The sequence below is a fragment of the Mustela lutreola genome, chromosome 17 (genome assembly GCF_030435805.1).
Source record: "Mustela lutreola isolate mMusLut2 chromosome 17, mMusLut2.pri, whole genome shotgun sequence".
In the NCBI taxonomy this organism is placed as follows: Eukaryota; Metazoa; Chordata; class Mammalia; order Carnivora; family Mustelidae; genus Mustela; species Mustela lutreola.
This window is the reverse complement of record NC_081306.1, coordinates 33,388,355-33,411,785: the sequence shown is the minus strand read 5'-3', so window position 1 is coordinate 33,411,785 and position 23,431 is coordinate 33,388,355. Positions and strand designations below refer to the sequence as shown.

Below are 23,431 nucleotides of genomic sequence, written 5' to 3'. Positions count from 1 at the left end.
GGTTGCTCCGCCGCTTGCCGGGAGCCGGCCCCTCCCCCCGGGGTCTATCTTCCCGTCGCTTTGGATTCACTTCTCCGCCGGTCCTACCTTTCAGAAAGTGCTTGTTTTTCTGTTTCCAGAATTGCTGTTCTTCTTCTCTTCGATCTGCTGATGGATTTTCAGGTGTTTGCAATCTTTAGATAAGCTATCTAGCTGATCTCCGGCTAGCTGAAGCAGTCTCAGCTTGCTACTTCTCCGCCATCTTGACTCCTCCTGTCTGATCATGGGTCTTTTAAGTATGAGTTTGCCTGAGTATGTATGACTTTTGTGATTATGTCAAATTTATTCCTAAATCATTTAAGGTTTGATGTTTTTTGTAACTGGGATTGTTCTTAATCTCTTAATCTCATTTTAGCGCTGCTCAATTTTGGTGAATAAAACTACAACTTATCTTGAGTACTGATCCTGCATTGTGGAACTATGCTGGACATACTGAGGTCTAATGGCAATTTTGCAGATTAATTTTGTTCTACAGAAGAATTCTACAGAAGAATTTTTTTCTATAGTATCTTATGAAAACAAAAGACATTTTCACTTCTTCCACTCTTATTTATACTACTATTATTCCGTTTTCTTCCTAAATACCCAAGACAGAATTTCCAATAAAATGTTGAATAAAAGTGGCAATTGCAGGCTTTCTTTCTTGTTCCTGACCTTAGGGACGAATCATCTAGCCTTTTACTATTAAATATGTAAGTGTGGGTTTTCATATACAGCTTTTTATTACGTTAAGAAAATTTTATTTTATTCAGTTGACAGATTATTATCACCAAATGGTGTTGACATTTAACCACTTTTTTCTTCTATATTTATGGAGGTAATCATGTGGTTTACCCTTTATTAATTTAATATGGTATATTAATTACAGTGATGAAATATAATTTTATTTATTTATTTATTTAAAAGAGAGAGAGAGAGAGAGACAGACAGACAATGAGTGAGGGAACACAAGCAGGGGAAGTTGGAGAGGGAAAAACGGGCCCTCTGCTGAGCTGGGAGCCTTATGCAGGGCTTGATCCCAAGACCCTGGGATCATGACCTGAGCTGAAGGCAGATGCCCAATGACTGGGCAACCAAGGTGCCCCTAATTATCACATTTTGAGCAAACTTTGCATCCCTGAGATAAATCCTCTTTGGCCATAGCATTTTATGAGTTGCTGAATTCAGTTTACTAGCATTAGTATTGAAGACTTTTGTGTCTACAGTTCTAAGAGATATTGGTCTATAATTTCATTTTCTTGTGTTATCTTTACCTGGTTTTGGGATCTGGCTAATACGGACTCTCACAGAATGAATGCGAAGTGTTCTCTCCACTTCTACTGTTTGAATGATTTTTGAATCTTCCTTAAAAGTTTTCACAGAATTCACCAATGTGCCATATGGACCCAGATTTTTCTTTATGGAAAGTTTTTGGATTACCTGTTCGATTATTTTACTTGTTTAAGTTCCATTCAGATTGTCTACTTTGGGATTAAGATTGAGGAATTTGAGTCTTTCTAGGAACCTGCCAAATTTCTTTAGTTTTCTAATTTATTAGCATGCAATTGTTCCTCGTATTGCAATTTAATTCTTTTTATTTCTATAAGGCTAATAGGAATGCCTCTCTTTCATTCCAGATTTTTTCAAAATTTGGTATTTTTATCTTATTTTTGGTAAGAATAGCCAAAACATTGTCAATTGCTCATCTCTTTAAAGAATTAGCTTTTGGGGCACCTGGGTAGCTCAGTGGGTTATAGCCTCTGCCTTTGGCTCAGGTCATGATCTCAGGGCCCTGGGATCAAGCCCCTGATTAGACTCTCTGCTCAGCAAGGAGCCTGCTTCCCTTCCTCTCTCTCTGCCTGCCTCCTGCCTACTTGTGATCTGTCTCTGTCAAACAAATAATAAAATAAAATCTTTTTTTTAAAAAAAGAATTAGCTTGGGCGCCTGGGTGGCTCAGTGGGTTAAAGCCTCTGCCTTCAGCTCAGGTCATGATCCCAGGGTCCTGGGATCAAGCCCCGCATCGGGCTCTCCACTTCTTGGGAGAGCCTGCTTCCTCCTCTCTCTCTGCCTTCCTCTCTCTCTGCCTACTTGTGATCTCTGTCTGTGAAATAAAAAAAAAAAAAAGAATTAGCTTTTGTATATATTGATTTTCTCTGTTGTGTCTTACTTCATTTATATCTAATCTCATCTTTCAAAATTTCTTTCCTTTTGCTTGCCTTTTAACTCATTCTTCCTTTATTATGTTTTTATTTTTATTTCTTTATTTCAGAGACTGAAAGAGTGAGTGAGAAGGGAAGAGCAGAGGGACAAAAGCAGTCCTCAGTGAGTACAGAGCCCAACACGGGGCTTGACCCCACAACCCCGAGATCATGACCTGAGCCAAAACCAAGAATTGGTCACCTAACCAACTGAGCGACCTCTAAGCCCCTAATTTGTTTTGTCATTTCTTAAGATGATAGGTTATGAAAGTAACACTTTCTTCCTTTTTAAATATATGTTTACAATCCTAAGTTTCCCTAAAAAAGAAAAAAACTTAACTGTATCCCATAAGACTTTGTATTTTATATTTTCACTTTCAAGAGATGAGCAAGTGGCCGATTTTTGGCTTTCATTCATCTCAAGGTATTTTCTAACTTCTACCATGATTTCTTTTTTGACTCATGTCTTATTTAGGAGTGTGTTATTTATTTTCCACATACTTGTGAATTTTCTGTTTCCTTTTGTAAACCACTTTTATTTTATTGCATGGAGTTAGAGACCATACATTGAGTGACTTTAGTTCTTCAACATGTATACTACATTTATAGGTCTTTTGGTTTTTCAGACTGGATAATCTCAATTGATCTCTATTTATATTCCCTGATTATTTCATCTATTACTACCACTGAGCTCATCTGGAGAATATTTTGTTTCAGTTATAATGCAACTTTCATTTCATTCTAATTTTATTTTTATTATATTCTTGATTTGGTGTGGCACCATTCTTGTACTTCCTGTGTATTCTTTTTTTTTAAGAGTTTATTTATTTATTTGACAGACAGAGATTACAAGTAGGCAGAGAGGCAGGCAGAAAGAGAGAGAGGTGGAAGCAGGTTCCCTGCTGAGCAGAGAGCCCAGTGCTGGGCTAGATCCCAGGACCCTGGGATCATGACCTGAGCCAAAGGCAGAGGCTTTAACCCACTAAGCCACCCAGGCACCAGTGTATTCTTTAAACATGGTTTTTCTTCAGTTCTTTAACATATGGATACAGAAGAATGACAGTTTTTGTCCACATCTTTATCCATTCAACCTATATCTGGAGTTCTTGGGAAATGGCTTTAATTGAATGTATTTTGTTTTTTGTTTTCCTAGTGTATAGATAGCTATAATTCCCTTTTGCTGAAGTATTGTGCGATTTCTTGAGAAAATTAAGGTTTAAATTATATAATGTGGTAACTATAGAAAGTAGATCCTCCCCCTGGGTTTTGAAAGGTAGCCTAAACATCAAGGCCAGATCTCCTGAGACTACATTTCACTCTGTTTCCCCCCTACATACACATATTTGCACACTTCATCTGACTGTATTTTAATTATTAAACTGGGTAGTGGAAAGCATATGTCTATTTACTTATTTACTGCTGTTTAATTTTGATGTTATTTTCTAATTATACAATGATTCTCTTTTAGCTGCTACTCCATGGAGTGTGCATCAAGAATGCAACAAAATTCTATTGGCTTTCTTACCACAAATGTTGTTTTTCATTTCACAGATGAAATGTGAAATTTTCACAAATGTAGGCTTTCATTTGACTTGAGCTCCCCAATGCACTCAAATCAAGAAAGATTATTAAGTACATAGAAAAATGGGGATTCAAATTGTGTCATGCTTTCTGCCTACGCATAATAGACATGTGATGTAAAACGGATATCGAGACAAAAGATTTAGCTTGGTTTTTAATCGTTGCACCTAAACACTGTCAGACTGCAGACAAATCAATCATTATGTTCTTATTTGTAAACTGTGAATAATATCAGCTCTATTTAATACTTTAATATTTTTACATCAAATGTTACATATTTCTACATAAACGTTATAAAATGCATTTTATTGAGATAAAATGTGTATATTTTCTTGTGTACCTACGTAGTTACTATATAATAGATAGGGTTATAAATTACTTTCCCAAAGTTACACTCTCTTAAATTCTATATCTGAAAGTCAACCTTTTCTTTTTTTGTTTTTTCTTTCCATATGAAACTATGCAAATTTATTGCACAGATGTTCTTAGCTCTATTCACAATGCCACAAACTGGAAAACTACATATATACACAAGTATATGCATACATAAGCACATATGTATATATATACATGTATACACAATGGAATAATGTTTTTTTTAATTTATTTCTTATTTATTTTCAGCGTAACAATATTCATTATTTTTGCACCACACCCAGTGCTCCATGCAATCCAGCGCTCTCTAAAACCCACCACCTGGTTCCCCCAACCTCCCACCCTCCCCGCCCCTTCAAACCCCTCAGATTGTTTTTCAAAGTCTATAGGCTCTCATGGTTCAACTCCCTTCCAATTTCCCCCAACTCCTTTCTCCTCTCTATCTCTCCATGTCCTGCATGCTATTTGTTATGCTCCACAAATAAGTGAAACCATATGATAATTGACTCTCTCTGCTTGACTTATTTCACTCAGCATAATCTCTTCCAGTCCCTTCCATGTTGCTACAAAAGTTGGGTATTCGTCCTTTCTGAGGGAGGCATAATACTCCATAGTGTATATGGACCACATCTTACTTATCCATTCGCCCGTTGAAGGGCATCTTGGTTCTTTCCACAGTTTGGCGACCGTGGTCATTGCTGCTATAAACATTGGGGTACAGATGGCCCTTCTTTTCACTCCATCTGTACCTTTAGGGTAAATACCCAGGAGTGCAATGGCCGGGTCATAGGGAAGTTCTATTTTTAATGTCTTGAGGAATATCCACACTGTTGTCCAAAGAGGCTGCACCAACTTGCATTCCCACCAACAGTGGAAGAGGGTTCCCCTTTCTCCACATCTCCTCCAACACATGTTGTTTCCTGTCTTGCTAATTTTGGCCATTCTAACTGGTGTAAGGTGATATCTCAATGTGGTTTTAATTGGAATCTCCCTGAGGGGAGTGATGATGAACATTTTTTCATGTGTCTGATGGCCATTTATATGTCTTCATTGGACATGTGTCTGCTTTGCACCCAACAGGAAATACACACAACCAAAACCACACATCAACCACCCGAAAATGCAAAAAAGCCATCCTCAACAAGTTGGAAAGAGGACCTCAAGGATAGCCCTCCACCCTCTCCCACACCTTAAGCAACAAAAGTCCACCCACCAAAGCTAACCCAGATCTTGAGGTACCTGGTGGAGGTGCCTATCCCTCACATGGCAGAGGCTGCCTATCAAGGCTTCAGCACAGCTTCTGAAGGTGCAGATGCTCTAACCCCAAAAGCCTTTCTCTGCAGCAGGTTCCCTGGTCTTTCTGGCCTTCTGAGGAGTGAGGAGTGGGGGAAATGGGAGGGAAGAGACAGGGATCCAGTTAAAAAGGAGGAGAAACAGCAAAACACAGGCACTGGTGAGCCCTCGCAATTTCCCAGGCATCCAGTCCTTCAAACTTGGTTCAGATACCAACCACCCACCCACCCATTCCAGGGACTGAAACAGGGACCGGGAGTGCACGGGGTGCCCCCATGCGCACCTCACAACCTCTGGGCCCAGACCATGCTGCTTTCCACAGGCAGCGGAGATGGCAGCGGCCTGAGAGAGGCCAAGGCCGGCATAGGGAGCAGTGGACTTGTGGACTGCAGCATCGGATTGGGGGGGTGGTGCGGCAGGGGAGACACTGGCTGGATCTGGAGGGAGCATGTAGAGGCAGCCAGAGGCCTGTGGCGGGGAATGGGCCAGCTCCTTCCCTCTGCCCTCCCAGGCTGGTTCCCTCCCTTCCTCCCTACCTGGGTAAATCTCCCTTTGCCTGGGAGGAATGGCCATGGCAGTGGCAGCGGCCCAGGGCCACTGAGGAGGAGCTGCCAGGGCTGCTGCACTCAGAGCCGCCAGCCTCCAGCGGGAGCGATGGCGCCCACTGCTGCCTCAGCCTCCTCCAGCCCCAGGATCTCCATTTTAGCAGCGCGGGCCTCCCTCCGCCCTGGATAGCCACGGAAACTTGTCTTCGCCAGGTCCCTCTAGACCCCAGCCCTCCCTCCCCTTCCACCCTCTCAGCTTAGAGCAGGTACCTGGTCGGGCTCTCCTTATCGCACAAGGACAAGGGTGGGCTGTACCGCTGCCCGCCCCCCCCCCCAAAGCCCAAAGTGGCGCCACTGGAAGGAAAATGCCGTCCACGAAGTCCTCCCAAACCCGGCCCCCCTCCCTTCTCGGCGCCAGTCCTCAGCCCTACCTCTGCCCTTCCTCAGTTGCTGGCCCTCGAGCTCCCGCTGCGGCCGCTTGCACAGCCCCAGCCGCCGCTCCGCCGCTTCCATCTGCGTTGCTGCCATCTGCGCCACAGCCGCCACTTGAGTCGCCAACACTGCTTGTGCAGCCGACGCAGTCTGCGCTGATGCCGCTATGTGCTCCACCGCTGCTACCGCCGCCGCCGCTGCCGCTTGAGCCTTGGACGCCCAAGCGGTCGCCGCTGGTGCAGCCCAGCTGTCTGCGCCAGTGCTGCTTGCACCGCTAACACCGTCGTCTGTGTCGCCGCCCCTTCGGCCGCCAACACTGCCTGCGCCGCCGCCGATGCCGCTTGTTCCGTCGAAGCCAGCACCGTCTGCACCGCCGCTTGCGCGGCCGAAGCCGCAGTCTGCAACGTCGCTGCTACCGCCGTTGCTGAAGCCGCTGCCGTCTGCCCCGTCGCCATAGTGCGCCGAGGCCGCTTGCACCCTTGACGCCGTCGTCGGAGGCGTTGCTGGTTCCACCGCTGAAATCGCCTGCGCCGCCACCGACGCCACTTGTGCCGCCGCTGAAGCCGCTGCCACTGCTATCCCCGCCGACGCCAACGCTTATGCCGCTGCCGCCACCGCTTGAGCCCCGGAGGCCTTCGGAGCCGAAGCCGCTTGTGCAGCGATGCCCCTTGGTGACCTCGAAGCCACTGTCTGCGGCGTCACTGCTTCCGCCTCCGAAGCCGCCTGCGCTTCTGACGCTGCCGTTTCCGCCGCCGCCGCTTCCGCCGCCGCCACCATCTGCGCCGCCAGCGGCGTCAGCCCCCATAGCGGCGATGCCGCAGTTGGGGCATCGGCGGCCTAAGCGGCGTCTGAGAAGGTGCAGACGGTGTTGGCCGGAGAAGAGGCGGCGGCGTCGCCAAACAGGCGGGGATGGAGTTGGCATCGGCGGCGCAAGCGGCCTGGGCTGTACAAGCGGCGTCGGGGTTCAAGTGGCGGCGGCGGTGTAGACGGCGGCGGCGAAGCGTCGGCGGTGGCGGCGCAGACGGTAGCGGCGGCGGCGGCAGAGTCGGCAGCAGAGTCGGTAACAGCGGCGGTGCAGACAGCGGCGTTGGCGGTGGGGCCAAGGGCGGTGGCTTGGTGGCGGTGGCGGCGGAAGCAGCGGCGGCGCAGACGACTGCGTCGGCGGTTCAGGCGGCCTCGGGGCAGACAGCGGCGGCGGTGCACAAGGCGGCGGCTTCGGCGGCGGCGGCAGAGTCGGTGGCGGCGGCGGTAGCAGCGGCGGTGCAGACAGCGGGGTCGACGGTGCAAGCGGGGCGGTGCAGAGGGCGGTGGCTTCCGCGGCACAGGCGGCATCGGCGGTGGCGCAGGCGGTGTCTGCGGCGGAAGCGGCGGAGGTGCAAGCGGCGTGGGCGCAGACAGCGTCCGCTACACAAGTGGCAACGGCTTAGGCGTCGAGGGCTCAAGAGGCGACGGCGGCGGCAGCATAAGCGGTGTTGGCGGCGGTAGCCATGGTGGTGCGGACAGCGGGGTTGGCAGCGCTTGTGGTGGCGGAGCAGATGGAGGTGGCTTCCGCGGCGGCGACACAAACGGCGGCGGCGGCGGCGCAGGCGGTGTTGGCTGCGGCACAGACGACGGTGTGGGCGGTGCAAGCGGTATTGGCGCAGACAGCTGGGCTGCACAGGCCGGCAACCGCTTGGGCGTTTTCAGCTCCAGCAGCGGCAGCGGCGGCGGCGGCGGCGGTAGCAGCGGTGGAGCAGACAGCGGCCTCGGTGCAGACTGCGTCGGCTGCACAAGCGGTGTTGGCGACTCAAGCGGCGGCTGCGGCGCAGATGGCAGCAACGCAGATGGCGGCGGCGGCGAAGCGGCGGCGGGGGCCACGCAAGCGGCAGCAGCAGCAGCTGGAGCGAGGGCCAGCAACTGAGGAACGGCAGAGGTAGGGTTGAGGACTGGCGCCGAGAAGGGAGGGGACAGGTTTGGGAGGAATTCCTGGATGGCATTTCTCCTTCCAGTGGTGCCACTTTGGGCTTTGGTGCGGGGGAGCGGGCGAGGGTAGAGCCCACACTTGTCCTTGCAAGATAAGGAGAGCCCGACCAGGTACCTGCTCTGAGCTGAGAGGGTGGAAGGGGAGGGAGGGCTGGGGGCGAGAGGGGGCTGGCGACGACCAGTCTCCGTGGCTACTCAGGGCCGAGGGAGGCGCGCGCTGCTAAAATGGAGATCCTCGGGGCTGGGGGAGGCTGTGGGGTCAGCGGGAGCGGTCGCTCCCGCGAGGGGCTGGCTGCTCTGGTGCAGCAGCCCTGGCGCCAGCTCCTCAGCGGCCCTCCGCCGCCGCCACCGCCATGTCCATTCCTCCCAGGCAAAGGGAGATTTACCCAGGTGACTTGGGAGGGAGGGAGGGCGCCAGCTTTGGAGGGGAGAGTGAAGGAGCCTGCCCACTCCCCGCCACTGGCCTCTGGCTGCCTCTGCGTGCCCTGTCCAGATCCAGCCAGAGTCTCCTCTGCTGCCCCCGCCCCCAGCCCCACGCTGCAGTCCACAAGTCAGCCCGCTCCCCGCGCCCACCACGGCCTCTCTTGGGCCGCTGCCATCTCCGAAGCCTATTCGAGGTAGCATGGTCTGGGCCCTGAGGTTGCGGGGTGCCCTTGGGGAAGCGCGGTGCACTCCCCGGTCCCTGCTTCGGTCCCTGAAAAGGGTGGGTGGGTGGTCTCCAAGCCAAGTTTGCAGCACTGGATGCCTGCGAAATTGTGAGGGCTCACCAGTGCCTGCGTTTTGCTGTTTCTCCTATTTAACTGGATCCCTGTCTCTTCCCTCCCCTTTCCCCCACTCCTCACTCCTCAGAAGGCCAGAAAGACCAGGGAACCTGCTGCAGAGAAAGGCTTTTGGGGTTAGAGCATCTGCACCTTCAGAAGCTGTGCTGAAGCCTTGATAGGCAGCCTCTGCCATGTGAGGGATAGGCACCTCTACCAGGTACCTCAAGATCTGGGTTAGCTTTGGTGGGTGGACTTTTGTTGCTTAAGGTGTGGGAGAGGGTGGAGGGCTATCCTTGAGGTCCTCTTTCCAACTTGTTGAGGATGGCTTTTTTGCATTTTCGGGTGGTTGATGTGTGGTTTTGGTTGTGTGTATTTCTTTTTTTTTTTTTTTTTTTTTTTTAACAATTCTAAGAAATTTTAATGATAGTTACTAACATTGCAATCTAGAAAATTTTTTTTTTTTAACTGATCTTTTTTTTTTTTTAATTTTTTATTTTTTATAAACATATATTTTTATCCCCAGGGGTACAGGTCTGTGAATCACCAGGTTTACACACTTGACAGCACTCACCAAATCACATACCCTCCCCAATGTCCATAATCCCATCCCCTTCTCCCAAACCCCCTCCCCCCGGCAACCCTCAGTTTGTTTCGTAAGATTAAGAGTCACTTATGGTTTGTCTCCCTCCCAATCCCATCTTGTTTCATTTATTCTTCATCTACCCACTTAAGCCTCCATGTTGCATCACCACTTCCTCATATCAGGGAGATCATATGATAGTTGTCTCTCTCTGCTTGACTTATTTCACTAAGCATGATACGCTCTAGTTCCATCCATGTTGTTGCAAATGGCAAGATTTCATTTCTTTTGATGGCTGCATAGTATTCCATTGTGTATATATACCACATCTTCTTGATCCATTCATCTGTTGATGGACATCTAGGTTCTTTCCATAGTTTGGCTATTGTGGACATTGCTGCTATAAACATTCGGGTGCATGTGTCCCTTTGGATCACTACATTTGTATCTTTAGGGTAAATACCCAATAGTGCAATTGCTGGGTCATAGGGCAGTTCTATTTTCAACATTTTGAGGAACCTCCATGCTGTTTTCCAGAGTGGCTGCACCAGCTTGCATTCCCACCAACAGTGTAGGAGGGTTCCCCTTTCTCCGCATCCTCGCCAGCATCTGTCATTTCCTGACTTGTTGATTTTAGCCATTCTGACTGGTGTGAGGTGATATCTCATTGTGGTTTTGATTTGTATTTCCCTGATGCCGAGTGATATGGAGCACTTTTTCATGTGTCTGTTGGCCATCTGGATGTCTTCTTTGCAGAAATGTCTGTTCATGTCCTCTGCCCATTTCTTGATTGGATTATTTGTTCTTTGGGTGTTGAGTTTGCTAAGTTCTTTATAGATTCTGGACACTAGTCCTTTATCTGATATGTCGTTTGCAAATATCTTCTCCCATTCTGTCAGTTGTCTTTTGATTTTGTTAACTGTTTCCTTTGCTGTGCAAAAGCTTTTGATCTTGATGAAATCCCAGTAGTTCATTTTTTCCCTTGCTTCCCTTGCCTTTTGCGTTGTTCCTAGGAAGATGTTGCTGCGGCAGAGGTCGAAGAGGTTGCTGCCCGTGTTCTCCTCTAGGATTGTGATGGATTCCTTTCGTACATTGAGATCCTTCATCCATTTTGAGTCTATTTTTGTGTGTGGTGTAAGGAAATGGTCCAATTTCATTTTTCTGCATGTGGCTGTCCAATTTTCCCAGCACCATTTATTGAAAAGGCTGTCTTTTTTCCATTGGACATTCTTTCCTGCTTTGTCGAAGATTAGTTGACCATAGATTTGAGGGTCTATTTCTGGGCTCTCTATTCTGTTCCATTGATCTATGTGTCTGTTTTTGTGCCAGTACCATGCTGTCTTGATGATGACAGCTTTGTAATAGAGCTTGAAGTCCGGAATTGTGATGCCACCAACGTTGGCTTTCTTTTTCAATATCCCTTTGGCTATTCGAGGTCTTTTCTGGTTCCATATAAATTTTAGAATTATTTGTTCCATTTCTTTGAAAAAGATGGATGGTACTTTGATAGGAATTGCATTAAATGTGTAGATTGCTTTAGGTAGCATAGACATTTTCACAATATTTATTCTTCCAATCCAGGAGCATGGAACATTTTTCCATTTCTTTGTGTCTTCCTCAATTTCTTTCATGAGTACTTTATAGTTTTCTGAGTATAGATTCTGTGTCTCTTTGGTTAGGTTTATTCCTAGGTATCTTATGGTTTTGGATGCAATTGTAAAAGGGATTGACTCCTTAATATCTCTTTCTTCTGTCTTGCTGTTGGTGTATAGAAATGCAACTGATTTCTGTGCATTGATTTTATATCCTGACACTTTACTGAATTCCTGTATAAGTTCTAGCAGTTTTGGAGTGGAGTCTTTTGGGTTTTCCACATATAGTATCGTATCATCTGCGAAGAGTGATAATTTGACTTCTTCTTTGCCGATTTGGATGCCTTTAATTTCCTTTTGTTGTCTGATTGCTGAGGCTAGGACCTCTAGTACGATGTTGAATAGCAGTGGTGATAATGGACATCCCTGCCGTGTTCCTGACCTTAGCGGAAAAGCTTTCAGTTTTTCTCCATTGAGAATGATATTTGCGGTGGGTTTTTCATAGATGGCTTTGATGATATTGAGGTATGTGCCCTCTATCCCTACACTTTGAAGTGTTTTGATCAGGAAGGGATGTTGTACTTTGTCAAATGCTTTTTCAGCATCTATTGAGAGTATCATATGGTTCTTGTTCTTTCTTTTATTGATGTGTTGTATCACATTGACTGATTTGCGGATGTTGAACCAACCTTGCAGCCCTGGAATAAATCCCACTTGGTCGTGGTGGATAATCTTTTTAATGTACTGTTGAATCCTATTGGCTAGTATTTTGTTGAGTATTTTCGCATCTGTGTTCATCAAGGATATCGGTCTATAGCTCTCTTTTTTGGTGGGATCCTTGTCTGGTTTTGGGATCAAGGTGATGCTGGCCTCATAAAATGAGTTTGGAAGTTTTCCTTCCATTTCTATTTTTTGGAACAGTTTCAAGAGAATAGGAATTAGTTCTTCTTTAAATGTTTGGTAGAATTCCCCCGGGAAGCCGTCTGGCCCTGGGCTTTTGTTTGTTTGGAGATTTTTAATGACTGTTTCAATCTCCTTACTGGTTATGGGTCTGTTCAGGCTTTCTATTTCTTCCTGGCTCAGTTGTGGTAGTTTATATGTTTCTAGGAATGCATCCATTTCTTCCAGATTGTCAAATTTATTGCCGTAGAGTTGCTCATAGTATGTTCTTATAATAGTTTGTATTTCTTTGGTGTTAGTTGTGATCTCTCCTCTTTCATTCATGATTTTATTTATTTGGGTCCTTTCTCTTTTCTTTTTGATAAGTCGGGCCAGGGGTTTATCAATTTTATTAATTCTTTCAAAGAACCAGCTCCTAGTTTCGTTGATTTGTTCTATTGTTTTTTTGGTTTCTATTTCATTGATTTCTGCTCTGATCTTTATGATTTCTCTTCTCCTGCTGGGCTTAGGGTTTCTTTCTTGTTCTTTCTCCAGCTCCTTTAGGTGTAGGGTTAGGTTGTGTACCTGAGACCTTTCTTGTTTCTTGAGAAAGGCTTGTACCGCTATATATTTTCCTCTCAGGACTGCCTTTGTTGTGTCCCACAGATTTTGAACCGTTGTATTTTCATTATCATTTGTTTCCATGATTTTTTTCAATTCTTCTTTAATTTCCCGGTTGACCCATTCATTCTTTAGAAGGATACTGTTTAGTCTCCATGTATTTGGGTTCTTTCCAAACTTCCTTTTGTGGTTGAGTTCTAGCTTTAGAGCATTGTGGTCTGAAAATATGCAGGGAATGATCCCAATCTTTTGATACCGGTTGAGTCCTGATTTAGGACCGAGGATGTGATCTATTCTGGAGAATGTTCCATGTGCACTAGAGAAGAATGTGTATTCTGTTGCTTTGGGATGAAATATTCTGAATATATCTGTGATGTCCATCTGGTCCAGTGTGTCATTTAAGGCCTTTATTTCCTTGCTGATCTTTTGCTTGGATGACCTGTCCATTTCAGTGAGGGGAGTGTTAAAGTCCCCTACTATTATTGTGTTGTTGTTGATGTGTTTCTTTGATTTTGTTATTAATTGGTTTATATAGTTGGCTGCTCCCACATTGGGGGCATAGATATTTAAAATTGTTAAATCTTCTTGTTGGACAGACCCTTTGAGTATGATATAGTGTCCTTCCTCATCTCTTATTATAGTCTTTGGCTTAAAACCTAATTGATCTGATATAAGGATTGCCACTCCTGCTTTCTTCTGATGTCCATTAGCATGGTAAATTCTTTTCCACCCCCTCACTTTAAATCTGGAGGTGTCTTCGGGCTTAAAATGTGTTTCTTGGAGGCAACATATAGATGGGTTTTGTTTTTTTATCCATTCTGATACCCTGTGTCTTTTGACAGGGGCATTTAGCCCATTCACATTCAGGGTAACTATTGAGAGATATGAATTTAGTGCCATTGTATTGCCTGTAAGGTGACTGTTACTGTATATGGTCTCTGTTCCTTTCTGATCTACCACTTGTAGGCTCTCTCTTTGCTTAGAGGACCCCTTTCAATATTTCCTGTAGAGCTGGTTTGGTATTTGCAAATTCTTTCAGTTTTTGTTTGTCCTGGAAGCTTTTAATCTCTCCTTCTATTTTCAATGATAGCCTAGCTGGATATAGTATTCTTGGCTGCATGTTTTTCTCGTTTAGTGCTCTGAAAATATCATGCCAGCTCTTTCTGGCCTGCCAGGTCTCTGTGGATAAGTCAGCTGCCAATCTAATATTTTTACCATTGTATGTTACAGACTTCTTTTCCCGGGCTGCTTTCAGGATTTTCTCTTTGTCATTGAGACTTGTAAATTTTACTATTAGGTGACGGGGTGTGGGCCTATTCTTATTGATTTTGAGGGGCATTCTCTGAACCTCCTGAATTTTGATGCTCGTTCCCTTTGCCATATTGGGGAAATTCTCCCCAATAATTCTCTCCAGTATACCTTCTGCTCCCCTCTCACTTTCTTCTTCTTCTGGAATCCCAATTATTCTAATGTTGTTTCGTCTTATGGTGTCACTTATCTCTCGAATTCTCCCCTCGTGGTCCAGTAGCTGTTTGTCCCTCTTTTGCTCAGCTTCTTTATTCTCTGTCATTTGGTCTTCTATATCACTAATTCTTTCTTCTGCCTCATTTATCCTAGCAGTGAGAGCCTCCATTTTTGATTGCACCTCATTAATAGCTTTTTTGATTTCACCTTGGTTAGATTTTAGTTCTTTTATTTCTCCAGAAAGGGCTTTTATATCTCTCGAGAGGGTTTCTCTCATATCTTCCATGCCTTTTTCGAGCCCGGCTAGAACCTTGAGAATTGTCATTCTGAACTCTAGATCTGACATATTACCGATGTCTGTATTGATTAGGTCCCTAGCCTTCGGTACTGCCTCTTGTTCTTTTTTTTGTGTTGAATTTTTCCGTCTTGTCATTTTGTCCAGATAAGAGTAAATGAAGGGGCAAGTAAAATACTAAAAGGGTGGCAACAACCCCAGGAAAATATGCTTTAACCAAATTAGAAGAGATCCAAAATCGTGAGTGGGGAGAAAGGGGATAAAAAGAGGTTCAAAAAGGAAGAAAGAAAAAAGAAAAAAAAAAAAAAAGAAAAGAAAAGAATATTTTTAAAGAAAGAAAACACCTAAGAAAAATGTAAAAAATATATATATATATATTAGATAAACTAGTAAAAAATCGTTAAAAAAGAAAAAGGTAACAGTTAAAAAAAAATTTTACCCGAAGGCGAGAGAAAAAAAAAAAAATGAAAAAGAAAAAATTAAATTAACTGCAAGACTAAAAAAAATCACAGGAAAAAAGCCATGAGTTCCGTGCTTGGCTTTCTCCTCCTCTGGAATTCTGCTGCTCTCCTTGGTATTGAAACCGCACTCCTTGGTAGGTGAACTTGGTCTCGGCTGGATTTCTTGTTGATCTTCTGGGGGAGGGGCCTGTTGTAGTGATTCTCAAGTGTCTTTGCCCCAGGCGGAATTACACCGCCCTTACCCGGGGCCGGGGTGAGTAATCCGCTCGGGTTTGCTTTCAGGAGCTTTTGTTCCCTGAGCGCTTTCCGTAGAGTTCCAGAGGACGGGAATACAAATGGCGGCCTCCTGGTCTCCGGCCCGGAGGAGCCGAGAGCCCAGGGCCCCACTCCTCAGTGCGCCCTCAGAGAACAGCGCCCAGTTACTCCCGTCTGCCTGACCTCCGGCCGCGCTCCGAGCTCACCGAGCCTGCAACCGGTTCAAGGTAACACGGAGCTGCGAGCTTACTGTCGGCTCTGTCTCTGTAGCCGGCTTTTCCGTTCCAATACCCGCAAGCTCTGCGACACTCAGACACCCCCGATCCTTCTGTGACCCTGCGGGACCTGAGGCCACGCTGACCCCGCGTGGGCTTGGCCCTGGTTTAGCCTCTGGAGCGATGTCCCTCAGCGGAACAGACTTTTAAAAGTCCTGATTTTGTGCGCGGTTGCTCCGCCGCTTGCCGGGAGCCGGCCCCTCCCCCCGGGGTCTATCTTCCCCTCGCTTTGGATTCACTTCTCCGCCGGTCCTACCTTTCAGAAAGTGGTTGTTTTTCTGTTTCCAGAATTGCTGTTCTTCTCTTCGATCTGCCGATGGATTTTCAGGTGTTTGCAATCTTTAGATAAGCTATCTAGCTGATCTCCGGCTAGCTGAAGCAGTCTCAGCTTGCTACTTCTCCGCCATCTTGACTCTGATTCTTTATTTTGAGGACTTTCTTGGGCAGTGCCGGTTGTGTGTATTTCTTGTTCAGTGCAAAGGGGTCCTATTCACAGCATGACTTGAGGGAGGACATTTGTCCAAGTTTTTGTCTCATTTCTAAGGGGCTGGATTGGTTTGACACTTGTGTCCATTGGGTTATTGGTATGGATGGGCTCAAAAAGAGAGGAAGCTGGGATTTTTCTATGGATTGGAGGAGTTTAGACGTTTTCTTTTGACCATGTGTAGAGTGGTTTTAATTTGCCTGTCCTGAATTACGTTTTCTTCTCCTGAGCGATTCGGTGGTGGAGGTACAGTTATGCTGGTTGTTGTGCTTTTCCTGTTTTGAGCGGCAAATGTGTGTTCCTTTCTTGTGTTTGAAGAAAAACGTTGGGGTTGGATAAAGAAAGTGTAATTTTTTGGAAAGCTGAACTGTCAGTTTGTGTTTGTTTGTTTTCTGATGATCACTGCAGTGGGGTGATGGGTGTCTTTCTAGACAGCGTTAAGGTACACATTTGTCTTTTTGGGCAGCACTCAATCTCCTCTCTCTTGGGGCAAGGGATAGTTAATTCTGTAGGTTATTACTGTAGGCTTTGCCATTTAGCTCATTGGGTTGGGGATAATGTAAAGTTGAGACCTTTGTGTAGAGGCTAGTCTGCTTTTCCTTAGTTGCCTGCCATTTTCTGAGGCCAGGCCAGCTAACTTGTCAGTGTATGCTGTCAGTTGCTGGGACGGGAGGTTTCAGTGACGTAGGTTCATCCTGTGCTTCAGTCAATGCTGAAGAAATTCCAAGATGAATAAAAACAATTTTGGTAGGGACGCCTGGGTGGCACAGTGGGTTAAGCCACTGCTTTCGGCTCAGGTCATGATCCTGGGGTCCTGGGATGGAGTGCCCCATCGGGCTCCTGGCTTGGCGGGGAGCCTGCCTCTCTCTCCACCTCTGCCTGCCTCTCTGCCTGCTTGTGTGCTTTTTCTCTCTCTTTTTGACCAAAAAAACCAAAACCAAAAACAAAAGCAAAACTATTTTGGTGAATGGCAGCTGGGTGAGGAAGTTGTCAACACTAACTCAGTTCGTTAGAACTTCAGGTAATAGTGGATCCCTGGATGTCTCCTCTGCAGTCTGAACTGAAACATGCTGTATTCTTTGGCTCTCAGTTTCTCTATGGCTCTGTCACCTGGGCCCCTTTGGTTGTGTTGTCTTCCTCCCCATGGGGAAGTTCTCTTCTTCTTTTTAAGGGAAGGGGTTTTTTGTTTGTTTGTTTTTAAGGCCTATTTATTATCTTAAATATGCTTATTTCCTTGAGAGAGTCTCTGTGGGGGCAAGGGAGGGCAGAGGGACAGAGAGAGAATGTCAAGTACACTCTGCACTGAGCCAGGAGCCAGACTGAGGGCTCCATCCCAGGACCCTGAGATCATGACTTGAGCGAGAGTCAGGAGTTGGATGCTTAGCCCATGGAGCCACCCAGGCACCCCTTTAAGTCAACTTTTTGAACCTCAGCATATATACAGAGAAGTGCACAGATCATAAGCCAAAAGCTTGAGGAACCTCCACAAGGGGAACATACCATGCGACTTTATACCCAGGATCCCAGAGTCTGTGATAACCCTCTTGAGGGTCACTTCTGCCACGGTTCTTGACTGCCGTTGCTGGGGAGCTGTTGTGCATGTTCCTGAATTTGGTGTACGTGGAGTCATCCAGTTGGATGCACTCCTGGGTTTGCCTTACGGAGAGTCATCCGTGTTTGAGTCTGTGGTGGTGAGTTGACCAGTGCTGCTGTTTCATCCTCAGACTATTTTAGAGCTCCACTCTGCGTGTAGACCCTTAGACATTCTAGAAATAGGATAGCTCCTTGGTGCCTTTTAATTACCTGCATTAAAACAGGTAATTTTTTAATGAACAAAAGGTGTTCATTTGAACACAGGTGTCTTCTTTCAGCTGTAGTGTAAGGATCAAGCCTGGTGTGTGGAACTTTTCTACAGCCCATAAACAGACAAAGCTTTTGCCTCCTCAGTTGTAGAGTTCTATCAGTCACTGCTCTTTCAAGTCATTGGTGAAGTGGATAGAAAATGCCTGCTTTCAGGGAACCGAACGGATGTTGAAAAGGTGAGACAAAAAAGGTCTTCAGTGGTGGGAGGCGCACCCTTGGAATAAGTGAGTCCATGGGAGACATAGTTGGTCTGTGTGGGTACTTGGGGAAAGGCCTTACTGAATCTGGGATTTATGATTCTTGGAGGTCATTTGTTGGGCAGGCCAATACACGTTAGTTTTTTGTTCCCTCCTCCATCCTTTTTCAGCTCTTCCTTCACTTCAGAGGTCATCCACTCCTTTCCACTTCTCCCCACAGGCTGGTAACTCCCATTCACTGTATAATAACCATCACCAGCCTTATGCGTCCGGGCCCGAGGCAGGCAAATCCAACTCTCTCTGCTTGGTCCACTGGCAGTTTTCATGCCTTTTCTTTTCTTTCTTTCTTCCGTTTTTTTTTTTTTCTTTTTAAAGATTTTATTCATTTATTTGACAGAGATCACATGTAGACAGAGAGGCACGCAGAGAGAGAGAGAGGAGGAAGCAGGCTCCCCGCTGAGCAGAGAGCCTGATGTGGGGCTAGATTCCAGGACCCTGGGATCATGCCCTGCACCCAAGGCAGAGGCTTTAACCCACTGAGCCACCCAGGTGCCCCTCTCGTTGCCTTTGAAATAAAGTCCAAATGCCAAGCATCACGAGGGGCTCCTGATTCAGTTCTTTTGTGTTCCTTTACGATTTCTGCAAGCAGACTGCCACCAATCCCCATATGCCCTCCACATATAGGGGTCTGTGTTTCCTGCCAACTGCTTTTGTCTTGGGCTTGGACCATGGGACCTCATTTCCATACCTTCACACCTTCTCTTCCTCTGGGTTTTCTCTGAAATGCTTTACCTTGCTTCTGTGTCCTGCCTCATTTGGACTCCTAGATGTCTCGGGAAGCCTTTTCATCAATCCAGTCAGGTGTAGCTCATCTTTGTAACACTCGAGTTTTATTTTTATTGGCTTACCTCACCCTCCAAATCATGTACAATTCGTTTAACACTTGAACAGAAGTTTTATTGGATCACCTATTACATTTTACCATTTTTGAGGGTAGGACCTTTTGAAAACAAAACAAAACAGAACAAAGAAACCTAATGATTTTGAGGGGGGTGGGGACAGAGGGAGAGAGAAAGTTTTAAGCAGTCTTCATGCAGACTCTGAGCCCCACATGGGGCTCCGTCTGATGACCCTGAGATCCTGAGCGTCTGACCCTTAACTGATTTGAGTCCTGTCAAAGAAGAATTGTCAGTAAAGACACTGCAAGAAACCTGCAGTGTTAGTCAGAAATCAGGAATAGTGGAAATCATAAGGTAAACAAGGGAAATTTTAATTTTTCAACAGGATTAGATAATGCTCTCTTTTCCCTCCCTTTCTCAGTTTAGAAAAACTATTTAAGTGATCCTTTGGTTGAGAAAAGAAACTGGTAGAAGGGATACGTTAAAAATAATCTTACTTAAAACTTCATATTAAGAGCATTCGCAATACATTTTAAGATGAAGTTACTTTTGCGGGGGACAGGAAATTAAAGGGGATGTAGGCTGCCAGTTATCAGCCTGTATTGGATCTTCAAATCTGTCGAGTACTTGGTGGTTAGTCAGGGAGAAAACAAAAGACAACCAAACATAAACCTGATGACTGCTTTCTGAGAAGAGATGAGATTTCCTATGTACGGTAGAAGGTTTATACACTGTTCATTCTTTTCTAGAAGTAAAAGTTGTCGAATATCATAAGTCTGCCAGAATATTCGAGGTTTCAAGAAACAAAAATTCAGCTTAAAACGACCTTCAGTCAAAACCAAACCGTTCTGTGGTCTTGGGGTGCCTGGGTGGCTCAGTTGGTTAAGCATCTGCCTTTGGCTCACGACAGGATCCTGAGGTCCTGGGATTGAGCCCCACGTCGGGCTCCCTGCTCAGAAGGTCTTACTTGGAGGGAAATGGGGCACTTACCCAGGTGGATAGGAGGTAGCTACCGTAGTAACACCTGCTTGTAACCAGGTTAATACCCATGTGTTCACTTCGAATTTCAAACTTTAATAAGCATGAAGGTTGGAACTCGGTTTATCTGGTACTACCAAAGCCTCTTTTGAATTTTTATCCCGCGAAGGAGAGAGATTATCAGCACATTGGTCAAATTTAAAAAATAAGTGATGTATTTGTAGGGTATGTTCCTGTATCATTCCATATATTCCTGATTCTCCTTTCTTTTGGTTGTGAAGGTGGTAATACATGCTTGGATGGAATTAGGGGACAAAACAACATGAAGGTCACTTTTATTCTGCCCATGCAGAATTACTTTTATTTGACCAATTTATTTGTTAATTCCCTGGACCACAAATATTTGCATAATTATAGTTTTCCTGGTGCTGTTTAATATGCTAGTTCATTGAATTTTGAATGTGCTATAGGTTGTAGTTCCATGTAGAAATGGGGGTATCAGGCAGTATATGATACAAAACTAATTGAGTCTCTGGTTTGAAAGACATCAGTTCTGACCTGTTGGTTCTCTGTGGTTCATTTTGGGTTTTTCTTCTCTAAGGAAATTTTTTTGTGATCACTTCATAGTTTTAGGGATTCCTTTTTGTAGGAAATAAAGCTAACATCCAGTTTCCAGTTTTCTTTTTGTTTTGTTTTCTTTTGTTTTGCTTTGGGGGAGAATGAAAATATGTCTCTGGATTCTTAGGATCTGTGGCATGATTAGCTTTGCTGAAGTCTTTCATGAAAAGAAAAAGTATGGAAGACAATCCAGATTTAATGTTTTTCTACTAAATTTGTTTAACATTGTGGAGCTCCAACGTTCCTATGTATCGGAATCCCCTGGAATGCTTGTTGAAACACATTGCTTGATTTCCGGCTCTACCCACCACCTTCTGGGTTTTTTTTATGAAGTAGGTCTGGGGTAGGGCCTGTGAATTTGCATTTATTTCTTAGAAGTTACTAGGTGATGTTAGTGCTGCTAGTGCTGGTCTAGAGAGCGCTATTGGGAACTATTGGTTAGATGACCTTAAATGCGAAAGAGAGGCCAGCCATGTTTCTTAATGAAACTGGAGATAGTTTTATTGTTACAGAAAATTGACATCTTGGTATTTCACAGGGAATTTAAGAGAAGTGATATGCATTCACGTTTTAGTTAATTAATTAATTAATTAAAATGATTTTATTTGTTGGGGGAGGTAGGGGAGAATGAGGAAGCACAAGCAAGGAGAGAGGCAGGCAGAGGCAGAATCAGGCTCCCTGCTAAGCGGGAAGCTCCATGCGGGACTATATCCCAGGACCCTGGGATCATGACGGGAGCTGAAGTCAGTTGCTTAAGTGCCTGAGCCACCAAGGCTTCATTGCATTCATTTTTTTTCACTTAGAGCTGGAATTAGATGCGGTTTCTTAATAAAGACATTGTGTGTAGTAGAAGAGCAGTTATCAATTGGGGATCCATATCCACTAAATTTTTATCGTCCACATTGAAAAGTCAGATATTGTCTTGGGCTATTAATATGTGTTGGATTTCAGATACATGTAATTTTAAAGGATGTTTCTTTTTAACATATGTTTGAGCCAAGTTTGTTAGTCAGTAAACTAAACTATCAATAGAATATTGGCCAAAGAATATGAATAGGTAGTTAAAGAATGACAAATTAAGTCCAGCAACATGAGAAATATATAACTTCTATTACTTCAATACAAAACAATCTTTTTGGGAAGTCAAATTTTAAAGACTACAAAATTGTTAGTGCATCTAGTAGTAAGAAGTGGACATTGTAACAGCCGTGGTGGCTACGATAAGCTGCTTTACATTTTCTGAAGGGCAGTTGGTAGCAATTCCTTTAAAAATATTTGTAGCTTGTGACCCATCATTTGCACTAGGAATTAGTGTTCTCTGCATATACATTTTCTGTGTAAATTTATTTGTTACATCGTTGTTACAACAAAAAATAGCTTCCTGGCCAATATACTCATTAAATGTTGGTAGTTTGCTTCATGAGGGGCAGGTCTTTTGCTAAGACAACAAGGGGCTGTGGCCCAAAAAGTAGAGTTTGATAGTAATTCTTGCTGCAAGTTAAAAACAACCAAACAAAACAGTCTACATAGAGGTCAGGGAATTGATACAAAACTGTGTAATAGTTACAAATATTTTGCAGGTCTTTAAAATGTCAGCTTTACTTTTTGTATGGTAAAACTGGAAATAACCCAAATGTCCTTCTGTAGACGAGTGGCACATCCATACCAGATGGAATACTTCTCAGCAATTAAGAAGGAACAAACTCTGGATGCATGCAACACCTAGTGTGGATTTCAAGGGCATGATGCTGAATGAAAAAAAGCCAGTCTGTACAGGTCACACACTGTAGGCAACCATTCACGTTTTTGTTATCACAAAGTTAGATTAGCAGTCACCAAAGGGTTAGGGCTGGTGAGGTTGGGGGTGGGGTGGGTGGTTGTGACTGGAAAGGGTTACCAAGAGGGAACGTTTTTGTGTTGATGAAATCTGATCTTGATTGTGGTGGTTGTTACCTGAATCTACACTTGTGATAAGGTGACCTAAAATGGTACACATGTGTTCCAATGTCAGTTTCCTGGTTTTCATGTACTGTAATCCAGAGGATGCAACCCTGTCTGGGAAATGGGGTGCAAATTATATGGGACTTGATACTGTTTTTGCAACACCCTGTGGTTCTGTAGTTATTTCAAATTAAAATGTGAAGTTTTATAAAGAATATATAATAAAAGGAAGTGTTCCTAGGGAAGTGGGCGGTAAGGATCCCATGTGTTGGAATGTCACATAGACCATGATGGGTTTCAATATTTACTCTTTCACGTCAGTGTCTTCTCCAAATGACATAAAGCTATGAAATTGGGTAATTTCCCCTTGCCAAACATTTCCCATGGGTTAAAAATTGCAGGGCAGCCACACAACTTTTAGAGTATAGGATGGCACAATATCCTAGTCCATTCACCGGGCACCCATCTGTAGCCTAGGATGCGATGGGGAAGAAGAGGGATGCTGGCACCCCTCCAGGGCCTTTTATGGCAGGAATGCATTCCCGAGAAGGTAGAATGGTGATCAATAGCGAGGTCTTGAGGGACACCTTCTTGAGGGTGGCTTTTGACATATGGGCAGCTCTGACATATCCTGTGTGGGACGCCACCCAGGCATCAGGGGGGATTTGGTAATGGACCTTCGTTCCTTCTCTGGGAGCATGGCCTTAGTAGGCTTCTTCAGTCCCAAGGACTCTACCATGGGATGCTTTTGAACGCACTGGAAAGAATTTGGATTGCAAAACTTAGGAGAGGACTGAGCTCCTGTAACACTGCATGGCCTCAGTGGGATCTATCAGTTAGATCTCCTGTGCAGGAAAAGGGGT

The 23,431-nt window shown here is 45.1% G+C and overlaps 2 protein-coding genes across 2 annotated transcripts in view; one reads left to right on the top strand and one right to left on the bottom strand.

Annotated features, from left to right (window-relative positions):
- Positions 1-7,248, bottom strand: part of LOC131820054 (uncharacterized) — a 47,251-nt gene extending 40,003 nt beyond the window's left edge. The window contains exons 1-3 of the mRNA XM_059155537.1: positions 6,921-7,248; positions 6,759-6,883; positions 6,443-6,717 (exon numbers count right to left, since the gene is read on the bottom strand). Coding sequence (XP_059011520.1) covers positions 6,443-6,717; positions 6,759-6,883; positions 6,921-7,248 — 728 coding nt within the window. The remainder of the gene's footprint in view (positions 1-6,442; positions 6,718-6,758; positions 6,884-6,920) is intronic.
- A 104-nt stretch (positions 7,249-7,352) lies between these two features.
- On the top strand, positions 7,353-9,332 carry LOC131820053 (uncharacterized). Its single transcript, XM_059155534.1, has 3 exons — positions 7,353-7,649; positions 7,696-8,355; positions 9,255-9,332. Exons 1-2 carry the CDS (start codon positions 7,353-7,355, stop codon positions 8,341-8,343), a joined length of 945 nt encoding a protein of 314 aa, XP_059011517.1. The 3' UTR covers positions 8,344-8,355; positions 9,255-9,332.
- Positions 9,333-23,431: the final 14,099 nt, after the last annotated feature.